Consider the following 22030-nt stretch of genomic DNA (forward strand, 5'->3'; position numbering starts at 1 on the left):
ATAATTGTGCCACAGCCAAACCGTATACATCCGACCAAACATGGTAGGTAAGGAGGGAAGGTCCAGATGTCTGTCCTTCTGCATGCAGTGTCAGACTGGTGCCGTTCTTGTGTGATCTGTTACTATGATTTGACTGTACACATGAGGCTATTTCATCTCTGAAAAGCACTTTATGCCACATCAGTGCCACTTTACAGGACTGAGGAGCAGCGAGGGAAGGGTTCAGGGCTCAAACCAACAAATCTTAATGCCAGTGTGCTCAAAGATCATTGCTGAGAGGCCAGTCAGCCAGCCTGTCCTGAGCCAAAGTGGAGCGAATGAGCATGAAACAAGTGAATCTACCCCAAAATGGACTTGCAAACAAGGAAACAGTTACTGGAAATCATTTTAATAAGACATTTGGGACTGGTTGTATGTCAGAAATGTGAATGTGAATTTGCCATGACAGCAACATCCAAAACGATGGTCTGAGGAATTAATTTTAAATTGCAACATGAACCATGCAGAAAAGAATAACTTCACATGCCTGACACTCAGACCAACCGGAGTACAAGGTTATACCAAGCCTACAGTGGTGAAATTGGAATGAAATTAATACATGTTAAAAAAAAAGAAACATTTTGATGCCAAGCAGTCCATAAAATTGAAATTGAGAAGTATACAATTATAAAAAATGAAGCAATCCTAAATTCTCTCGCTGTAGGCAAACTACTAAGCTATGTAATTTAATCTAGCTCTGCATTGGGAACAATGAATTATAGTATTGATGGGGCAGGCAACAGAGCTCTCCTCCATCAAATCAGAAGGTGAATGAGTGCACAGATATTATAAAAAAGAATGAAAACATGAGACCAACAATACAAATATATAATGATCGATATTACTTGATAGTAACCATGCACAAGGCAAATGCAATATTTAACAGTAAAATAGGCGACCCTAATTAAGGGATACCGTCCCTACACAATGATACATATGAAAATATTGGAATGGTAAAAGTTTGAATCATGAGGCATGCCACCAAGCAAGACATGTGGGGGGGGGGGGATCTGTAGGAATAAAGAAGTGTTATCAAAATAATTATAGAACATAAGCCAGTTGTGAGAGTAATCCCAAAGAAATGTAAAGCAGATGGAAAAAAAAGGATAATTGTATGTTGTGAATACAAGGAATGTACAAAACTTTATCTGGATCAACTGCAAGATGGAAACTAACGTTACTTGTTTTTCTATATTCCATTGTTTTGTTTTCTTATTTTGCCTTTTCAAACAAATCAATTGACGTTTATATTTTCTACTCCATTAATGAATATGTATATTTGTGTTGCTCTTCCTTTTTTTTTTGTAATAAAGTAAAAACATTTGTATTGAGTGATAAGTATATCTTTGCCCTGTGGAAGAGTCAATTTTGTAACACGAATACATGTAGTTACTGAAGAAAAGGGAATATTTTCATATGAACAATCTAGCGATTAATACTAATTTAGTCAATGTTGGGGAGTCTGGAGCGCAGTGCAGTAATTCCTGCAGACATATTTTCTATATTTAAAATAGTCATTAGAATTGAGCGCACTGCCCACTCTTTAGAAGGTTCTGCAGCACTTTACCATAAAATAGAACATGCCCAGCACAGGCGACACTACTTCCTTATTTGTAATAGTTTGAATCTGTCCTGTACAAATCCAGGAAGGTTCTGTATAGTGGGTCTGTGTGGTCTGTTTTGCACCATTTCTTTACTTTCCCTGATCTCTTGATGGTCAATATGTTCTGGTTAACCATGCATTGTTGGTTGGGGAGGCAGCAGGTACAAAATAAGTAATTATCTAGAAACATTTGAACTAAAAAGTTTAGTGGAGTTTTTCAGTATTGTCACACATTATTCAAAAGACCATCAACTTTCTCACTTGGAGATCTTTGCAAAACTAAATGTGAAGCCCTTTTTTGTTGATTGTTTAATTGATTTAGCACTTATGAATAGCCTTTTGTTTCTTGTAGGCCTGTGATGCAGAGAGCATTATGCTAAATCTTGCTGGACAGCTCATCATGCTCCAAAGGGATCGATCAGGCCCTCAGATCAGAGAGAAAGAGAGTAGCCCTGCACAACGGAAACTTGTAAGTACAAAGGTCTGGCTGGGCATCACCTTTAAACCTTCTTTGTAAATAATTATTTTTCTGTTGGAGGATTATTACTTTTGAGAGTTGAATGAGTGGACATTTTAATTGGATAATTGAAATATAATTTCGTTTTTGAAAAAAAAACATTTTATATTAAAGTATGCATGCATTAAGTTGCAATGCTTTTTAACAAATAAATGTTAAAACAAAATACCAGCAACCCGTGACCTATACCGAATACATTTTATTTCATACTGTCTTTAAAGCACAGAATTGTGACCAACCTGCTGTCCTCTCATGGGACTTGATATTTCCTAAAATGTATTCTTAAAACCTTGTGTCTATGAATTATCTCCTCCATTTGGTATGTTTCAACTGTTACCATAATAACATTTGATATAGTTTGGAACCGGATAAGCCCATTCAGTCATTCTTCTTGAAACTAAAATAATATTCTGTAGTCAATGGAACATTTTCTACCTAGACATTCAAATCTTTGCTCAATCCCACACTTGGAAACCAATCTCTGGTATTAAGCATGTTGTAAGTGTTATAAAAGAACAATTATAATAATTTGAGCATTCGGTCCCTAATTTGCAAGAGTCCTATAAAGATTTCACCAAGTGTCTTTAGTCCTATGTTTACTTGTTTGTTCTCGTCTGCTACTGAAAATAAATTGCAAAGAGGGATCCATGTGTAATTACTATATGTAATGGCATCTTCTTGCCTTGAAAAAGCTGTTGTGTGTGGCCACATGCGCCCAAGGTGGTAAAGAACAAAAGTGCTGCCTAGAAGTCGCAAGTCTCTGATTACACTTTGGTACATTGCAAAGCGGAAGAGAAAGGAGGCGTACCGTTTTTCGGTTCTCGCGCCTCTAATCTGCTCCTACATGGGTATGGAAACTAATACGCACACTTTCCCAGCGCTAAAGAAAAAAGGATTCCTCACCAACCTGCCTTTTTCATTGCACGAGAAGGGAAGAAAATAAACCTGTGTGCCCTGGGCTCACTGCACCAATCGCACACATGGCCCCATACCTCTCATTGCACCTAAGCCTGAGGCCACTCCAACTTTATCTGCAGCCCAGGTGTGGAGAGAGGCACACCAACTAAGAAAATAGTCTTCTCCTGCCTTTGTTACCCGAACTGGGAATTGAAAAAATCGGTAGAAAGCAAAAGAGAGAGCATTGAGGGAAGCGCAGCTAGAGGAACAACAAACTCAGAAAATGTCCACTGCCAAAGATCAAGCCACTCAATCTATGGAGCAATGGAGAGCATTTGTGTGCACCCAGGAACATGAAGAAAACGAGATTGACGCTCATTTTGAAGCTAAGAATTACATAGAGAGGGCTCAGTCTGCTAGTAGTTGAAGCTGTCAGTGGCGATCAAGTCCTTTCAGTACCATTTTATCTTCTGTTTCAGCATGGTCCAGCCCCTCAAATCAAAAAGGGAGCTATATCCGGTCCTCCCAGTAATCCACAGGGCCTCGGTCTAGCTCAGGGAGCATTTAACAGGAAAGTGCTCACTTGCCCCATGAGCACTATTTAAGTAAAGAACCCTCTTAACTACCATTGTGCCCTATGACTGAATGCACTCTCTCATGTATGTCGGCAACAGCCCAAGCCAGAGCATTGCCCTTCAACAGAAGAATTCTTCTTGGATAACTTTTTTCAGATTCTTACAAGTGATCACATCCCTCCAGGATCACTTTTAACACAATTGTTTCTGTCTCTCACCTGTGTGGCACTGGGACTCCCCAAAGTCCGGTCGCTCTTTGTTAAGTATATTGATACTCAGTAGATTTAATAAATGTAGGACGTCTGCCCACTGTGGTATTGCAGGTTCCTGTCACCTTATTGACTTTGCCAGCCTTGTTGCAAAGTGTTCATACTCCTTTCTATCTGTTTCACGCAGGACGCATGCCAGTCTGATTTTATCAGTTCCTCATATCTTTGTCCATATCTTTGTCGGCTTTCCATCAAATGTACATATCCTTTTCATTCAGTTTTACATATGGCATGTGCCCGTATGGTTCTTTCAGGCTTTCATGGTATTGTTGGCTTCACAACCTTTATATACAGTGTTTGTATCTTTTTCATGCTTTCCTACATGGAGTGTGTGCCTCTCCCTTTCTCTCAGGCTCTCGTACCTCGGTTGGCTCTCCCAGCCGTGGCTCTCTGCTTTTGTGTACCTTTTGGTTTTCGTAACCTTGTCGGTTTTGGCAATCCCAGAAACCAAAGTTCATAGGCCTCTCTTGCCTTCTCACTCTGGGAGTGTTCGCTTCCCTGTCAGTATTTTTCTCGGCAGAAAGGCACTTGCTGTGTGAAGCTCTGGGTCCAGGGCTCCTTTCCTTCATCTGGTCTCAGCGTCGGTTGCCGGATGCCAGGCCCACCACTGCTCTTCAGTAGTTGTGCCACCAGTGCAGACTGTTTTCTTCCTGTTTCCGTCCTTCTCCTGACCAGAGCCTCTTGCTCGGTCAGCACGGCCACCTTCCAGCCTCCAGCTAGTGGGTCTCGCTTCCTCTACGCCACCGCTGGTGCTGCGCCTTGGCGTAGCTCCACCCCTCCAGGACGTCTCTACAGAGGCTCGCTTCTGCGTAGCAGTTGCTCTCCTCCCTCTGTAGGAGTCTCTCCTCCCTTTGCAGTCTGTTCCGTTATTATACACGTCATCGGTACCAACAGATGTGTCCATCTTCGATTATAGCATTCAGACAATGTTCAGCATTATCTGAAGCCAATAGAGTACAAGAAAGTTGCACTCTGGTGGGGGGGGGGGTTGGTGGGTGTGTGTGTGTGTGTGTGTGTGTGTGTGTGTGTGTGTGTGTGTGTGTGTGTGTGTGAGAGAGATTAGGATTGAAGTGAATAAGGATGTTAAGGAGTATGCTTGCAAGTTTATTCCACTGCTTGGAGGCTTAACAGTAACTTTGCATTTCCCGGTGACGCTTAGTCCAGTGTGTCGATGGCACAATATTTGCCTTTGTGAATGGTGTCTTCGAACGTAGCCTCCTCCTGTGACCTCGAATCGTGCATGTTGGAGCATGTGCGCTGCACAGTAGTGCACACCTTTTGTTCTCCCACTTCTTTCTTGTGTGTTTCCTTTTAGTTTGCAAGCACCTTCTGCGTGTCCCCATTGGGTATTGATTTCTTGTGCGTCTGTTTCACAATGGATTGTTTTTAATACAATATCTTCCAAGTAGTCGTCGTGGACCGTGAAGATTCATGGGTTTTCAGTGTTTCATCAGCCTGGCCAATCTGTTCCAACATTGAAGTTCTCCTTAAGTTGCTGAACATTTCCCAGAGATCCACTCAATTCTGTTTCTCTTCTATTTCTGTTCAACTTTTTGTGGCAAATGGCCTTGAACAATTAATGGTTGCAAACTGTTTCACATGTAAAATAATGTTTTTTATTCACCATTAAAAAACTTCCTAGCACTCTTCAGATCTGTCAGCATCCGGCAGTCTGCAATGCCTCCCAAGGCCTTTAGCCTCTGTCTTAGTGTGCTTCATGTTCACCACCCCTTGTGAATTATACAGTTCTCTGAACAATGTTCGTCATGTTCTATTATTTGTCCTCTTTGTGCAGCCGATTTTCCTAAGGGGACTTTCAAAACCCTTGTTGTCATAAAGTAGCGCAGTTAGTACTCGGCGCTCCACCCTTTCCAAACCCAGTTCTGTCGGCAGTACTTCACGTTGGGAGTCTCACAACTCAACGTGCTTGCCTTTTTCATGCACCACTCCACACATTGGCAGCCTCTGGACTAATGTCAAGTAGTTGAGTTCACTTGCTTTTCCCATGTATGTATGTGGGTTTCATTGTGTAGATCTGCTCTCTGGATCCTCTGGCTTGATAATTCTTTTGAACGCAATCCCTGTCTCTTCTTCTTTCCCTGTATTTGTTCTATGTTAACCGTTCTCTCTTGCTCTTGGCTCCGTGGCATTCTGCATACATACCTCTTGCTTTACCTGAGCATAGTGCAACAAACATTTTAGGTGCATGGTAAACCAGTCTTTTGGCAAGTAAACTAAAAATGAAAACTGGTGCACACCATAAATTCAAGTGTTTCAAAGTAGTCATAGTTGCTACTAGCTCGACGAGGCTAAATGTAAGAAATTTCACAAATGATATCACAGCCATCCATAAATTAAAGTTAAACCTGGCACCAGTAACTGATGGCTTTCCAGCATTTTTCTGCAAAGACTGTTTACGGGACCCACTAAGAGACAGATTTTACTCCTTCATTCATAAAGGGAGTGGGGGGAGGTAATAAACTCAATGAAGTGTCAGTCCATGTCCTGACCCAGAAAGCTCTTCCCACTCCCCCTCTCCATAGTTGAGGCCTTAAGTTTCCACAAATCTCTGTGCATGCCATAAAATCACCTGCCCTGTTTGCTGGGAGTCACTAGTAAAGACATCCCCAGACCCAACTAGGATTCTGGTCACTCAACTCCCTAACTCAACAGGGACAAACCATATTAATTTCAATGGGACCACATTTCCTGGTGCCACTTTTCAGTGCAATTCAGTGCACCGTAAGAATCCGACACATCGGAAGTCCTACCTCTGTAGCCTCCTCATTTTCACAAACTGTACCTCCCCCTCACTCAAATATGAAATCAAACTTTAGAGAAGCACCCTTCGTGTTTAACTGCAAGGCTTAACATTGGCAGCTTTCAAACTATCTGCCCTCGAAGCCACAGGGAGTGACAAGGCACTACCACTCCAAAATCCTATAGCATTATCCAATTTTACCATAGCAGACCATGAAGGGAGAACAGGATTACTGGTCACCAAACACTGACCAGCAGGTCTTTTTAAATGATTCCGGACTACAAAGCTTCATGACCAGTCAGATCTTGGCAGGGACACTTCTGACCAATGCAGCCAATCGGTTTGGTACTCACCCACGTGCTATGTAAAGGCAAGTTTCTAGACATCAAGGAGAATTGAAGTTGGAATGAAGGCAGTTGCAGGAGGATCCGGAATGGATGGTGGTAAGTGGCCTGAAGTTCCTGGCAGGACTAAACTGATTGATACTGGCAAAGGCCCTGTATCCCTTTTCAGAGAGCGGGGAGGGCCCTGTATCCCTTTTCAGAGAGCGGGGAGGGCCCTGTATCCCTTTTCAGAGAGCGGGGAGGGCCCTGTATCCCTTTTCAGAGAGCGGGGAGGGCCCTGTATCCCTTTTCAGAGAGCGGGGAGGGCCCTGTATCCCTTTTCAGAGAGCGGGGAGGGCCCTGTATCCCTTTTCAGAGAGCGGGGAGGGCCCTCTATCCCTTTTCAGAGAGCGGAGAAGGCACCATACTCCTATACAGAAGGGCTTAACTTTCACGGTTACTTCTTGAGGTCTATTTGAAAAATGTGGGCTTTCAGTTCTTTGTTTTAAATTATTTTGGTTTGATAGTTTTTCAAGTTCATAAGGAAGGTTGTTCCAAATGTGAGAACCTTGTACTTCAAGAGTTTTTCCTCCAATTGATTTTAGGTTGAATCTAGGGACATCCAGTAGACTAACTTCGGAAAACCTGCGGTTTCACTTTGAATGCTATTGTAGGGCACTGGTTTTAAAATAAAGGCATATTTTGATGAAGATATTTAAGTCAAAGTTACTATTTTTAAATTAATGCAAACCTGTACTGGGAGCCATGGCAATCTGTGTGTGATTGGGGATATATGAGTAAAAGGGATTGCATTGACCTCTGTAATTGCAATTTGATTTTGAAGTACCTGGTATCTGTCTATTTCTTTTGGGCGCCTAATAATATAAAGAACATTCCTTTAATAACCATTGCACTATGGACCAGGTGCTGTTTGGACAGGTAGGAGCAATAGTTTTGAAGAGGAATGTATGTTAATTTATGGGGATTGCCAACATGAGTCAGCGTAACCAAGACGACTTCGAAAAACGGACACTCTTTTGATCTTTGTGAGGATCGAAAAGTTAATAGTCAATACTATACTTGAAAATTGATTCATTTGTTTAAATCAACCAGTGTGCCAATGATAGCTCGATTTTTAACCAGTTTACATTTAACCAGCTATGCACCATGCATTTTTGATAGTAGACGAGAGTTAAGGTACTTGGTGTCTATTGTGTTATTTTGCGAAACTTTGAGTATCATCCGCATAGGAAAAGGACCCCAGATTAAGATCCGCCAGCACAGCAGGTAGTGTGGAGTTTTTAAGTGTTATAAAGCTTTACTATTGCGCCAAGTCCCCACCATAGTGCTTGAGTGCCTGGCTTGTGTGGGAAGTAGGCATATTGTGTCCCTGCCAGGAATGATCATGCCCTTCTCAGAAAAGAGGCGTTTAGGATAAGAAAACGGGAAGGGAAAGTTTTTGGCATTCATCTGTAGGTGTAATGTATCAGGAAGAGGTGTGTTTGTGATAGTATGGGTGTCTTATGGTCTGCTCGAGTGCTGTAGGTCAGCTCTTAAGGAAGGTGGAGTCTGTGTTGTGTAAACAATTGGTAGGATGATGGGCAGTTTTCTCGTAAAACCAGTTAAGGGCCGAAGTGATTGGATGTGTGATGGTGTAATACATGTATGGAGTAAATCTAGGCCCTAGTTAATGTAATTATTGAAGGCTATAAAAAAGGCAGGAGCTATTCTAGACAGTCCTGAGCTATGAATGTGGATTCAATCATGGGCCTTAGTTTCTCTTCTCTGATCATTTTAAAATTACACTGGGAGTAGTAAAGTTGCCAATGTTGGGGTGTGTATTTCTATACTTTGACAGGGTAATGCTCTGGTTCTCTCTGTTTGACTCCTGTAACAGCCTCTTTTAAAATCTACCTGCCTCCATTCTCTGCCCTTTACGTCTAATCCAAAACAGGACTGCAAGACTTGTCCTTGGCCTCAAGCCTTGGGATCGTATCTCTCCACCTCCGAAATCTCTTCATTGGCTCCCAGTGGATGCAAGGATTACATTTATAACCCTCCGCATTGCCCACAAGGCTTTTTGGGGACTGGGTACAAAATAGCTTCAACTATCCATCCGTAAATACCTCCACTCTCAAGCCCTTTGCTCCTCTACTTCTAACTCCCTCAGAGTCAGTCGTTTCTCAAAGAAACGAGCTGGGGGCAGATCTGTCTTCGGCCGGGCCTCCCTTTGGAACAGCCTCCCGGCCACCTTGAAACTTGAGGAGAACCATCTCCAGTTCTGGAAGCACCTCAAGACCTTCCTCTTCGCTTCTGCCTTTGCCCCTCTTCTCCCCTGCTGATCTGTATTTCTGTCTTGGCGCTGTGCACCTGGCCACCCTCTGTCCTTCGAGCCCAGCTACCTGCCCACCCAGCCTCCCTCCTGCACTGCATTCGGGCCACCCCTTGCACTGGGATCTGATTATGTACCCATACAGCCCCCCATTCTTTTTCTGCACATACCAGATATTGCCTATCTGACTAATCATACACTTGCCACTTGCTGGCTGCACTACCACTTTTTCACTGCCTTTATTTGTTTGTTTATTTATTTATTTATTGCACTTATTTATTTTGTTCTCTCCTCTGTTCTGCACCTTCCACTTCTCCCGCTTCCACACACTTTTTCCCTTTATCTTGCACTTGCGCGTTCTTAATGTCACTGGACCTAGTAAGATTGTTGTTTTTGTTCTCCCTTGTTCCCCTCCCTTTGCTTGGTCGCGCTTTGAAACACTTGTGTATGAGCGCGATATAAATAAAATATCATATCACTGATGCAAGACTTCAGTTCCTGAAAGTTGCAGGGAGATGACGCAACGCCCCATATGACCTGTAATCCAGCTTGGTCGCTGGTCAGTGGTAATGTTATGTAAGGGAACAGCAAGTATGCTGAAGACTGGTTGTGTTGTATAAAGGTTTTAAATGTTTAAAAGTCAGAAATGCAAAGATTGTGCAAGTGTTTCATATCCAGGTTCTAACAGAAATCATCAGTACCTCTGCTGTTGTCCCTATCCTTCCAGCTTCCTCTGTCAACAAGATTAATGCATCTGAAAAAATGAAGGTACTGCCTGTAACCCGATAAGCATTGTGAACAGGTGCAGTTCAGTGTAGTGCATTTGGTACAGGGGACAAAGCAGGGGAGCCCCTTCTCCCTTCTTTCTTGCAGCCCTTTGCGGCACATATACAGGCCCGCAAGGTGAGTAGAGATAAACCTGTGTCGCTTTGAATTTAAACTTCATATGATTTCAAATAATAAACTGGTCTACATATCAAATCCCAGGACCTCCAGAACTGAGACTTCTAGCAAGTGTCCAGGTTTAGGGATAATATTACGAATTGAGAAATCTTAGTCATCAGACACTCATGGTTAAAAAAATAATTTCTAAAACAAACTTCGTTTTTAAAGGGCTGACAAGTTTATCAGCTACTGAGTATGGCAAGGTCACTACACCGCCTATGGAGACAAACATCACTTCATGGATTGTTGAAATGAAAGGGGGTGTGATAAAATGGGGCTCACTGGCAGTTTTTTTTGGAGGAGAGACTGGCAGCAATAATTGAGCATACTGCATACACAACTGGACTTCTTACACACTCCTAAAACCGCAGGCAACATTAGAGAACGTACAGAAGGCACGGTCTTGGAATATTTGGAGTTGTAGACTGCACAGTGTATCGTTGCATGCTGGTGAGATCACCCGTTACCTACTATGCGTCTCAGCTGCTGATCACTAACAAATGTCCGAAGATAGTACCCTCTAAATGGTGGTGGAATATGGGAACTCGTAATCCTAGATTTCCTTTTTCTCTGGTTCCTAGTAACACCTTTTATTTACAAGCAATAGGCATTCATCAACTCCATTTTATACGGTGTAGGGCTGGAACAACAACCCAATGGGGAAAACTATACTAATAGTGTCAGGATATGGGTTTGTTGAAATGGTGCATGGGCCCATTTAAGGGGCCACTGACACTTTGAAGATTCCCTGATCTAATGCATTCTTAAAAGATCTAGTGCCCAGCTTACTGCTTGATTTCACCCACCAGGTTTTTCCCGTTGTAGGTCAAATGACCTCCCCTTCACCCCCACCCTGAATGGAAAAAAAAGAAAGGCCGCTCCATAACCGCATGGAGCTGTCTTTCTGACGGCAAAACAACCGATTTTCAATGAAATCCCCTGGATGACATGGGGGTGCTTGGGGGAAGAGTAAAAATGGGGGGGGCTCTGGGGTGAAACACCCCGAATATTTATTTAGAAAAACTCATTTTAAAGCTCTCTAGAGAAAAAGTCCTTTACAAGGCTGGTTTTACAATCAATCGAAAGGTCATTGTAAATGGCTCTTTTTCACTGAAGAGCTTTAAAATGAGGTCTTTTCACATAGAACCGGTTTTCTTTGTCATTGCTTTGAGTTTTTATAGTGGCTTTGAAGTTTTCACCTTCCAGTATGGGGTGCTTTTCTGAGCCAGGTTAGTGTCTGCTTTTGTGTGGTTGGGTTCTTCCCATTGTTTGTGGTTTACACTTTAACAGGCTCTTGGATTTCTCCTTTTCTAGATACTGCCTGGGTCTGAGCGATAGCCCACAGCATACCTTCATATTTCATTGTTTCTTTCTAAGGCTATGAGTTCTAGTCAAGAGTCTACAGGTGCCCTGCAAGGTACAACCAGAGTAAACATAGCCCCTCAAGCAGCAAGCGCTCAAGGAAGGGAAGTCTCCCACATGAAGCCCCATATACACCACAAAGCTGGGTCACGGATAGGAAAATCGACAGGAGTCAATAAAGGTGAAATTGCAAGACCCCACGTTATTCAGAACAGTGCTGTCTGTGCTATAATCAGACTAAAAAAAATTGACATTTCTGAAGCCAGGAGGGGTTTGCACTCTTTCCAGCCTTTCGAAAAGACCCATGTGAAGCCCCAGGACGAGAAAGAGGATGAGCTAGCTGGTGTCAAAGCTATCCTGGACAAGAAGTTCGAGGCCTACGGAAGGGATCCCGAGGAGGCGGACGTAGAGAGCAATGGTGGAGCCGACGAGGAGCCACGGGCCGTCGAGGAAACGGAGGACTCTGCGCCCCAGCCGTCCCTCCTGTCGCAACCGATGCCTACGCCACAGGACAATTCAGGAGCAATCTTGATGGCATTGCAGACCCTGTGTACGGAGATAAGGACAAGGTTTCCCTTACCCCCAGCGGACGATCCAGCGGCGCCTGGTCATTGGGGAGCCCACCGAACAAGCAGAGGAAAATCCATCCTCCCCCTCCCTTCCATCCTTCACCTCCATCCCCTCCACCGAGGGATGAGACGAGAACGGAGATGGTGATGACAGGGATGGAGGACGATGGTGGTGACAAAAGGACGGATCTCCTGTCACCCCTTGCCCGGGCCTCTCCCCAAGGAAAATGGTCTATTTTTCACGCCATGATCGCTAGGGAATCAGAGCTTTTCCAGCTATGCCCCGGGAGGAGTGGTTCAAGCTCACTCCCCTCCTGGACTTCCTCCCAGACGACAAGAGGGCGGAAGCCCTTGAAATCCTGCAGGAAGGCGAGGTGGCTTCGGACCATGCCATCACAGTGGCCATGGGCATCGCCGACATCGGCTTTCGCCAGACGTGCAACAGCGTTTGCCGGCGCGGTTGGCTCAGGGCTACCGATTTCCTTCAGGACGTGCAGACCAGGGTGCTGGACATGCCCTTTGACGGGAACAACCTGTTCGGCAAGGCAGTGGACGAGTCACTGCAGGCCATCAAGGCGGACACTGAGACAGCCCAGCCCTTGGGTTCTCTCCATCAACGACGGCCGTCCTTTCGGACCTCCGCAGGCAAGTCTCAAGGTGCCTCCAAAGGATTCGGTGGCAGTTCCTCGTTGTACCACCAGGCAGCCCGATCCTCATCGCAGAAAGCCTACAGAGGCCGCAACAAGACCGGAGGACACCGTCATCGCCAAGGTGGCAAGGCCTCGGCGAAACAAGATTGAACCAGCCGTGACGTTGGGCCTCCAACCAAGCACCCCGTGGGAGGCCAGCTGGCGAATTTCATCAGCGTGTGGGAGTCCATCTCCACCGACCATTGGGTGCTAGATGCCCTGGGCCACTGGCGCACTCTGGAGTTCCAAAGAAAGTGTCCCCATTTACCACCTGTGGCCAGGAAGGAAAACCACGTGCCACAGCTGCTTCTGGAGGTACGAGCAATGCTAAAAAAATACCGCAATAGAACTCGTCCCAAAGAGGCTCCGGGGATCTGTAGTATACTCGCAGTACTTCCTCGTCCGAAAGAAGACCGGCGGCTGGTGGCCCATCCTAGACCTTAGCCGTCTCAACAAATACATCAAGTCCCAGAGGTTCCGGATGGTCGCTCTTCAGCACGTGTTGGGACAACTGGAGGAGGGCGACTTCCTGTCGTCGCTGGACTTGGAGGATGCCTACTTCCCCATCCCCATACACAAGGGGCATCGAAAGTTCCTACGATTTGTGGTCCAAGGGCAGCACTACCAGTTCAAGGCCCTGCCCTTCGGGTTGAAGTCGGCACCGTGGGTCTTCACCAAGTGCCTGGCACTGGTGGTGGCGCGGCTGCACCTGCAGGGGATCCACGTATACCCCATACCTGGACGATTGGCTCATTTTAGCAAAGTCAAGAGAACTTGCCGTTGATCACACAACAATGACCGTCCGCCTGCTCACAGATCTGGGATTCGCGATCAACTTCGCTAAGTCCCACTTGGTACCGTCGCAGGACTCCCTGTTCCTGGGAGCCAGACTCGACACAGTGGCACGGCTGGCTTCACCGTCAGAGAAGAGGAAGAAGACCATCCTGGGCAAGGTACAACGGCTGTTGGCCCTGGAAGTGGCCAGGGCGAGGTCCATCAAGTCCCTGCTCGGCATGATGTCATTGTGCATCTACCTCGTGCGTCTTTGCAGGTTGCGGATGCTGCCACTGCAGGAGTTCGACGCCGTTGGATGCAAGCAGCAAGCAGCTTTGAAGATGAGATCTCCCTCAACGAGACTTTCCGTCAAGCGATCCGGTGGTGGGGCAACTGCTCGCATCTCGCGGCGGGCATGGACTTCTAGACCCCAGCGTATCGGGAAACTTTGACGACAGACACCTCTCTGACGCAAGAGGCCTTTGGCTCCCGGAGGAGAGGTCCCTGCACAACAACGTTCTGGAGCTCCGGGCCGTGTTCTGGGCCCTCATGTCTTTCCTTCCGTCCCTCAAAGGCAAAGTGATAAGGGTCTTCACCGACAACACCACCATGATGTTCTACATCTGGAAGTGGGGGGGAGGGGCACCAGATCCCCAGCCCTATCCAAGGAAGCTCAGGATCTGTGGCACTAGCCCATTGCCCAAGGGATGTTTCTGGTACCCTTCCATCTGGCAGGAATAAAGAATGCCATCGCTGACTTACTCAGCAGGGAGCTGTGCTCTTGCCACGAGTGGGAGGTTCGGCAGGATCTGGTGGATCTCCTATTCCGACGATGGGGCAATCCCCAGATCGATTTATTCGCGACAGCGATGAACACCAAGTGCCGGAGGTTCGCCAGCAGGTTTCCCCAGCCGGGGAGCATGGGCGATGCATTCTCATTCCCTGGGACGGCCTGTTCCTGTATGCGTTCCTGCCGTTGCGGCTCATCCATCAACTGACGGTCCTGGTGCAGGGTGATCCTCGTTGCACCGGCGTGGCCAAGGCAGATTTGGTTCCCGGACCTTCTGGACATGTCAGCGTCCCCCTCCCACCCCCCCAGTCAAACTGCCAACAGACGCAGATCTTCTTGCCAGGGAAGGAGGCGCCATCCTACATCACGACCCAGAATCGCTGAACCTGCAGGTCTGGCTCCTGCAGCACTAGAGTTCAGAGGGTACGATATCCCGGCAGACTGCAAGGAGGTGCTTGCAAAGGCCAGGGTGTCCTCAACTCTTAAGTTCTATGGACGTAAATAGAAGAGGTTCTCTGTCTCGTGCCGTTCACGGAAGATCAGCCCTCTGCGTATTACGGCCCCTCACGTGCTGCCGTACTTGCTGTCACTGGCCAAGGCAGGGCCGGCTCATGCCTGCGTCAAAATCCATCTGGCGGCGATCTCCCGCTACACCAGAACTCTGGCGCGGTCATTGCTGTGGTCTCATCGTTGGTGAAGGAGTTCATGAAAGGACTATTCCGCTCGTTCCCGCCGGTGAAGGCTCCGGCCCCGGCGTGGGAGCTCAACGTGGTGCTGACCAGGCTCATGGGTCCACCATGCGAGCCGCTGCATTCGGCACTGTTGAAATTCCTATCGTGGAAGACCGCGTTTCTTGTGGCCATCACCTCCGCACAACGAGTGGGAGAGATCAGGCCCTCTCCTGTAAACCTCCGTATCTGACATTCCACGAGACAAGGGTAGTGCTGAGGGCGCACCCCTCCTTCATGCCCAAGGTGCTGTTGGACTTCCATCTCAACAAGCCCTTGGTGTTACCCGTTTTCTTCCCGTCTATTTCGTCGCTGGCTGAGAGGACTTTGCACTCGCTGGATGTGGCTAGAGCGCTGAAGTTCTACAGCTGTTTGAACTTTGGCCCTGTGAACCAAGGGAAGGCCCTCCATAAGGCTTCCATTTCCAGATGGCTGTCCGGCTGCATCATGCACTGTCACTGGTTGGCAAACCGACCGTTGCCCGGCCGTCCGAGAGCCCATTCAACCAGAGCGATCGCTGCTGCTACGGCGTTCCTGTCTGGTGTGCCCCTGCTGGACATCTGCAGGGCTGTTACGTGGGGGTCGACACACACCTTCACAAGATTCTACTGCGTCGACCGGGATTCCAGGGAGGAGTCCAGAGTCGGTGTCCGGACAAAGGTTGAATCCAAAAGGATCGAATGCCATAGGGTCGAGTCAGTGGGACCTAAAACAAAAGGGTTGATTTTTTTTTTTTTTTTTTTTAAATATCGTTTTTTTGGGGTTTCCGTATAGGAAAAAAGTATTTTTTTTTACCACAAAAAAAAAAAATCGACCCTTTTTGTTTTCGGTCCTTTTGATTCAACCTTATTGTATTCCGATCCTTTTGATTCTAACCTTTGACCTATAACCTCCAGAGTCAGCCAGGCAGTGCTGCGCAACCTGTCTGCTTGAAGGTGAGCCTGGTGAGGAGGTAATAGATGCTTAATGTTGGGTTTTTGAAATGCTTAATGTTGAGCCTTGCCACCTCCTGTGGTTGTGCATGTGTGTAGTGCTATGTATTCTTGTATTCATGAGCATGTGAATCCATGCCAGACCCCATGCTGGAGAAGGAACAAGTTACTTTCCTGTAACTGTTGTTCTCCAGCATGGATCTGGCATGGATTCGCATGTGAACCCTCCCTCCAACCCCTCTCTCTTTTCTTGGTCCTACTGCCACTTTACATGCTTCCAAATCTGAATATGGCTGCCAGAGGAGGGGCTTAGGTAGAGGGCAGGCATTGGCTGGAGGAAGCATGACCCAGAGACCAGTGATTGGTTATTAGTAGAAAGACAGTTCAGAAACAAAACTGAAACTGATTTGTTTTCTTTACTGAGGATTCCCAGCCTGACGACGGGGAATATTCATGAGCATATGAATCCATGCCAGACCCATGCTGGAGAACAACAGTTACAGGTAAGTAACTTGTTCCTTGTCAGCACAACTGGCATTTTGCTGTGCCTGTTGGTCCACCCAAAGGGCAAAAAAAGCAAAATAGCTGGGAGCAGGGTTTAAAAATGTATTTCTCATCACCAAATTGGCTATTGTTTGGATTACTAATGTGGAAAAAGTGTCTATTACGCTGGTGTGACCAAAACAAATTTATAGTGATTTGGTTTGGATGCAAGAATGGAGGTGGTTTTCTTTCTTTTCTTGTTCTAGAAGTCTTGCTGCCCAATTTCGATTCTAAATGACTAAGATATTAAAGAAAATAATATTGGCAAATAATGTCATATGATGTATTGTTTACATTATTAAACCCGTTATGAGACCTGCATATTCCAATCTGAGGATCTTTTATGGCAGTGCAGTCCTTGCTCTAGGTAATCATTGGTTTAAGTAACTTTAAAATCCCAAGATTCTGAAAGTTAAAATTAAATGCTTTAAGCAGGGTTTCCCTTTTCACTTTGATCCTGGGCATGTCTTATGCGCAAATCAATGTTTGTAGGCTTTATTTAATTTGTACTGTTAAAACACATTTATTTGAGAGCATCTTTGTATCTTCCTTTTTGAAAGGTAATACATATTTAGACACCTGAAGCTGTTTACCCTTCTTAAGGCTGAAAACTCTTGGTAACTTTACTTCTCCTACTTTCAGCTGCCTTTCTGTGCTCCAGTGGTATTGGCGCAGTCAGTGGAAAATGTTTGGACTACCTGCAGGGCCAACAAGCAGAAGCGACATCTCTTGGAGGCGCTTTGGCTCAGCTGCGGTGGATATGGCATGAAAGTTTGGCTTCCTCTGTTTCCCAGGGATCACCGCAAACCACATTCCTTCCTTTCGAGGCGGATTATGCTGCCTTTCCACATCAACATCTATCCATTGGCTGTGCTTTTTGAAGATGCACTGGTCCTTGGAGCTGTGAACGAGACTGTGCTCTTTGACTGCTGGAACTCTCCCAGTAACGCTACAGAACACTTGGAGGTCATCTTCCCTTACTCTATTGTGGAGAGGACCTCACAAATCTACCTCCATCACATTTTGCGCCAGCTTTTGGTGAGGAACCTAGGGGAACAAGCCTTGCTTTTAGCCCACTCCTGTGCCACCTTACCATACTTCCCTCATGTACTGGAGCTGATGCTTCATGAAGTATTGGAAGAAGAAGCTACCTCACGGGAGCCTATTCCCGACCCTCTGCTACCCACCGTGGCAAAATTTATCACAGAGTTCCCCCTTTTCCTGCAGACTGTGGTGCACTGTGCACGAAAGACTGAGTATGCCCTCTGGAATTACCTTTTTGCTGCTGTGGGAAACCCTAAGGACTTGTTTGAGGAATGCCTAATGGCTCAGGACTTGGACACAGCAGCCTCTTACCTTATTATCTTGCAGGTAACTATATACATTTTTAGAAAGTCTATCGAAGTTTCATTGCAAATGATTTTCAAGTGGGAATGTCTTGATGTAATCAAGGAATGTCTAATAATCAAAACAAGTTAAACACAGTTTGAGATAAACTAAAGCAGTGTCATTAAACCAGACACTAAGAAGTGAGGAAGAAAGAAATGCAGAACATGTTTTTTTAGAAACACCACTTTGTTGTACACTTTGTAGCTGACATTTTTGAATTGATCCATTAACATTTATCCAGTGTTTATTTTTGGTTCCTTGTAAAATGCATGCAATAGCACTAATAACAAAGAATGTTGATGCCCTTGTGTGAAACTTATTCTGATGTCAAAACTATCCTAATGATGGAAACAAATATGTCTGACACTAACTCATTTTCAGGAGCTTCTCTCTTGATCAATCTCGCTCTCAATACACCTGGCTTCCCTTGCCAACTTTGAGAAAAAAGGACAGTTTAACTGTCTCCCTGAAACAGCACATGAAAACATCAATTAGTGACATGTCGCTATCCTTCTAGGGGATTGGGGTTGGAAGATCGAAGCCAAAAGTGTTTGAGAGAGAAAAGACAGTTATTTTTCCGAAAAATAACTGTCTTTTCTCCCCTGAACATTTCTGACTTTGCCCTTGGCCCCACACCCTTACTTATGTGTCGGCGGCACACCTCCTTGTGTACCACTGTCACCAACATCCCTCTGCGACACCGGTTCCCTTCACTTGAGTGTATGGGAACTGGCACCCCCCAGTGTCCGCTTTTCTTTTTTAAAATGTTTTTAAAATGTTTTTTGGAGTCGGGGACACCCCTGGATCTCCCACTCAAATTACAGTGAAGAAGGGTGTAGGGGACACCCCTGCACGCCCCACTGCCCTTTTTCACTGTAATGTTTTGTATGGCATATTTGTTCACATTTTTAGGCTATACAATCTACTTTGTGGATCCACCTGAAGAAATCCATCAGAGGGGGGGGGGGAACTAGTAATCGCCCCGGCTATTAATTGAGGACCAGCAAAGGCACATGACCAGTAGTGGGATTCTGGGCTGTAAATTACAGATAACCGAGAGTTCACTGCAACAAGGTATAGCAGACCCCTGTAGAGGTGGGTACTAAAGCAGAGGTTCATAGCTCACTGAACTGATCTCTTGGCTCTGAACGGTGGAATAGAGGAGGTGAGATGCTGAAAGGGAGTTGGGGTGAGATAACAGCTGAGCAAACTAACTTGGAGCAGGCATTCCAGAAGCAATGAGAAAGGTTAATGAGAGAAGAGAGCTGTGGACAGACAGGAACGATTGTTATATATTTCTGAGGCTTGTGGATCTGCTTAGAATCACATGCTTTGCATAGGTTGACACCTAATGGTGGTGCAGAGTATTGCATGACTTGTTCTGCGCTGCCTTGGCCTTCTAAATCTGATTCGAAGGCGCCAGTGGGAGTTTCAGACTCGTCATTATACCGTAGGCCTCCCACTGTTTGGTACGCTCTCCTTCAGCATCTTATGCTTAAAGAGCTTAGACAACGCACACCGCCTTTCTGGATGATCACGCAGTAGTTACACACTCGATGAGTGTCCTTCAACAGAGGTTTTCTGTTACAGGATGGATGGAATTTAAATGGAGTTCTTTCCATCTTTGTTTTTAAATATAAAGGCAGCTAGACAAAGAATAAGCATAAAAAGAAAGTATGCATTCTCCAAGGAAGATGTAAATAATCAGTCCCCTCAATCTCCCTACTGCAAGGCTGAAGCTTGGTGTAGGGTGAAGCATATCATCAAGCTGTCAATGAATTAATTGAAATTCGCCAGCCGATGGATGTTGAATGTTGCTTGAGGAACGTGTATCGTGGTTGCGTCTGTCGAAAGGCGCAAGAAATATATAAGTAACATAACTGTTTAAATTAGAGTAGCAAAAGCTACAGACTCTGCATACAATCGACCGATCACAATGGTGGAAGAAACAATCTCGGGGACCTCGACGTGCGAAGCACCATGGGTACAGTACACGTCACACTAGGGATAGTTTTACAAACACGCCAGTCAACCTCCCTTTTCGAACTGCAAAAAACGAATTCTGCAATACCGTGCACCTACCAATAGATGGCCTATGTAAAAGCATGTGAATCTAAGCAGCTACAAGCATCAGAAATAAGATTACAGTAAGTAATGTATGCTGTATATTACTGCCGGACAGCATTTGAGCCAGTGTGAACAACTTTGGGGCTCCCAGCTGTATCGCTGTGACCACCATAGAAAATGACAGAGAGAAAGTCAATTTGCAAGATACTCCAACTGACTTGCTTCCAAGGTGGGATATGGGTTACCGCCACATCGGGCTGATAGAAGGTTGACTCTTACAGGATAAGGAATTGGTCCTGAAGAAATGAAAAAGATACATCATCGAAACTGGTCAACCTCAGAATCTATGGATGTCTCGAATGCATAGGAGACACATGCCAAGAATAACTTACTTTTAACGCCTATGATCTACATGGTGCAACAATGGCTTTTTCTATTTAGTATATCGAGTCTTATGAAAAAGTTCCGTAACGAAGTTTGAAAGATGTCTACTGGCAAAAAAGGATGGTGATATCTAAACACTTGAGACATCAGGAATACAATGAGTCCTTTATATTTTTATCAATTGGTTTGTAATTTACACTTGCTCTATGCAAGTATATAGATGAGTGGGGACAGCACACACTACGGAGGGTGAATAAAGCACCTGAAATCCCCCGTTGTATGCTCTCCCAAGAACAATCATTTTTATGCCTTTTTTGTTTTTATGCTCCTAATTGGGAAAGCCTCATAACACTCTGGCAACACTGATCAATAACTCATTGTAGGGTTAGGGCCATTTTTCCCTCCTTGTCTATCCTCTTTAAGAGAGGCGGTACTCCACTCTCAAACTAGGGATAAAACACTCTGTAGGGTAAGGGTGTTCTTCCGGCCAGGGTCAGAATAGGTAACACAATACCAGTATTGCCAAACTGAAGAAATATTAGTAATAACCATAGTCCTGTTCCTGTTTTGTGTGATTACATAAATATAACCTTTCTATAAATAGATAAAACATCATAAAAACTGAAATGACTGAATGCCAATCCCTTTCTAACATCACAGCTTTCTAGCCAATAAAGAGGACTAGTTTCAAATCATTATCTTCTCAACCTGCATGCCCAACTCAAGAATCTGGCCATATGCAATGCCACTTGGGGATTTGATTTTGACCTTCTCATTAGTAGGCCTCCTTTGCAGTGCACATTTCTACATTTCTAAACAGTGTAATTGGGAAAACAATTTCTTGGTTTTATGGACAGTGAGTCAAATTTAAAATGTGCTATGGCTTCTCTAGTTGGTGAACCGAAGAACATTTGTTCTGCATTTCATGCTCAGTCCAATGAGATGAAAATTGAGGGATACCCATGTGATACTTAATATATAAAGCTTTATCATAATGAATTCTCAAATCCAGGTAGCTCTCACATTTACTTGCAACCTTATCCAGATAGCGTAGGAGTAATGAATTTGTCTTGCTATTAGACACCCATTATCTCAAGCACCACAAGACGTATGTCTGATTTATTTCAAGCTATCTCCCTACCACAATGCATAATTGGTTGACCCACATATATGCCAAATACAGAAGCATAAACCTCTGTGTTACATATTATTCCATAGGAGTGATCTTGCTCCCATATGTCAGTGTACATCATTCATAGGCCCTCTATATTTTCTAGTTTAGGTGGGAGCCATAACCTTGCCTAATAGAGTAAAGGCCTGAATTGAGAAGTAGATTTACCCAGATGCCCCATGTATCAACAAAGGAATTGTAGGTGTACTAATGAGTCATAGGAGATTCTTATACAAATGTATTTTCAATTCTTCCAAGGGTTTATGCATCACTGGATGCCCAGAATTTCAGGTTATTCTGTCTGACATATTAAGTAGTCAAAATTAACTACAAGTCCCAGGAGTTCACCATTGAAATAAATGTCTGGTGCA

The 22030-nt window shown here is 45.0% G+C and overlaps 1 protein-coding gene across 1 annotated transcript in view; it reads left to right on the forward strand.

Moving 5' to 3' along the window:
• Positions 1 to 22030, forward strand: part of RIC1 (RIC1 homolog, RAB6A GEF complex partner 1) — a 1165874-nt gene that overhangs the window by 1035880 nt on the left and 107964 nt on the right. The window contains exons 18-19 of the mRNA XM_069626020.1: positions 1995 to 2111; positions 17291 to 18019. Of these exons, the coding sequence (XP_069482121.1) occupies positions 1995 to 2111; positions 17291 to 18019 (846 nt within the window). The remainder of the gene's footprint in view (positions 1 to 1994; positions 2112 to 17290; positions 18020 to 22030) is intronic.

Source organism: Ambystoma mexicanum, chromosome 6p (genome assembly GCF_040938575.1).
Source record: "Ambystoma mexicanum isolate Mex_15411 chromosome 6p, UKY_AmexF1_1, whole genome shotgun sequence".
Taxonomy (NCBI): domain Eukaryota; kingdom Metazoa; phylum Chordata; class Amphibia; order Caudata; family Ambystomatidae; genus Ambystoma; species Ambystoma mexicanum.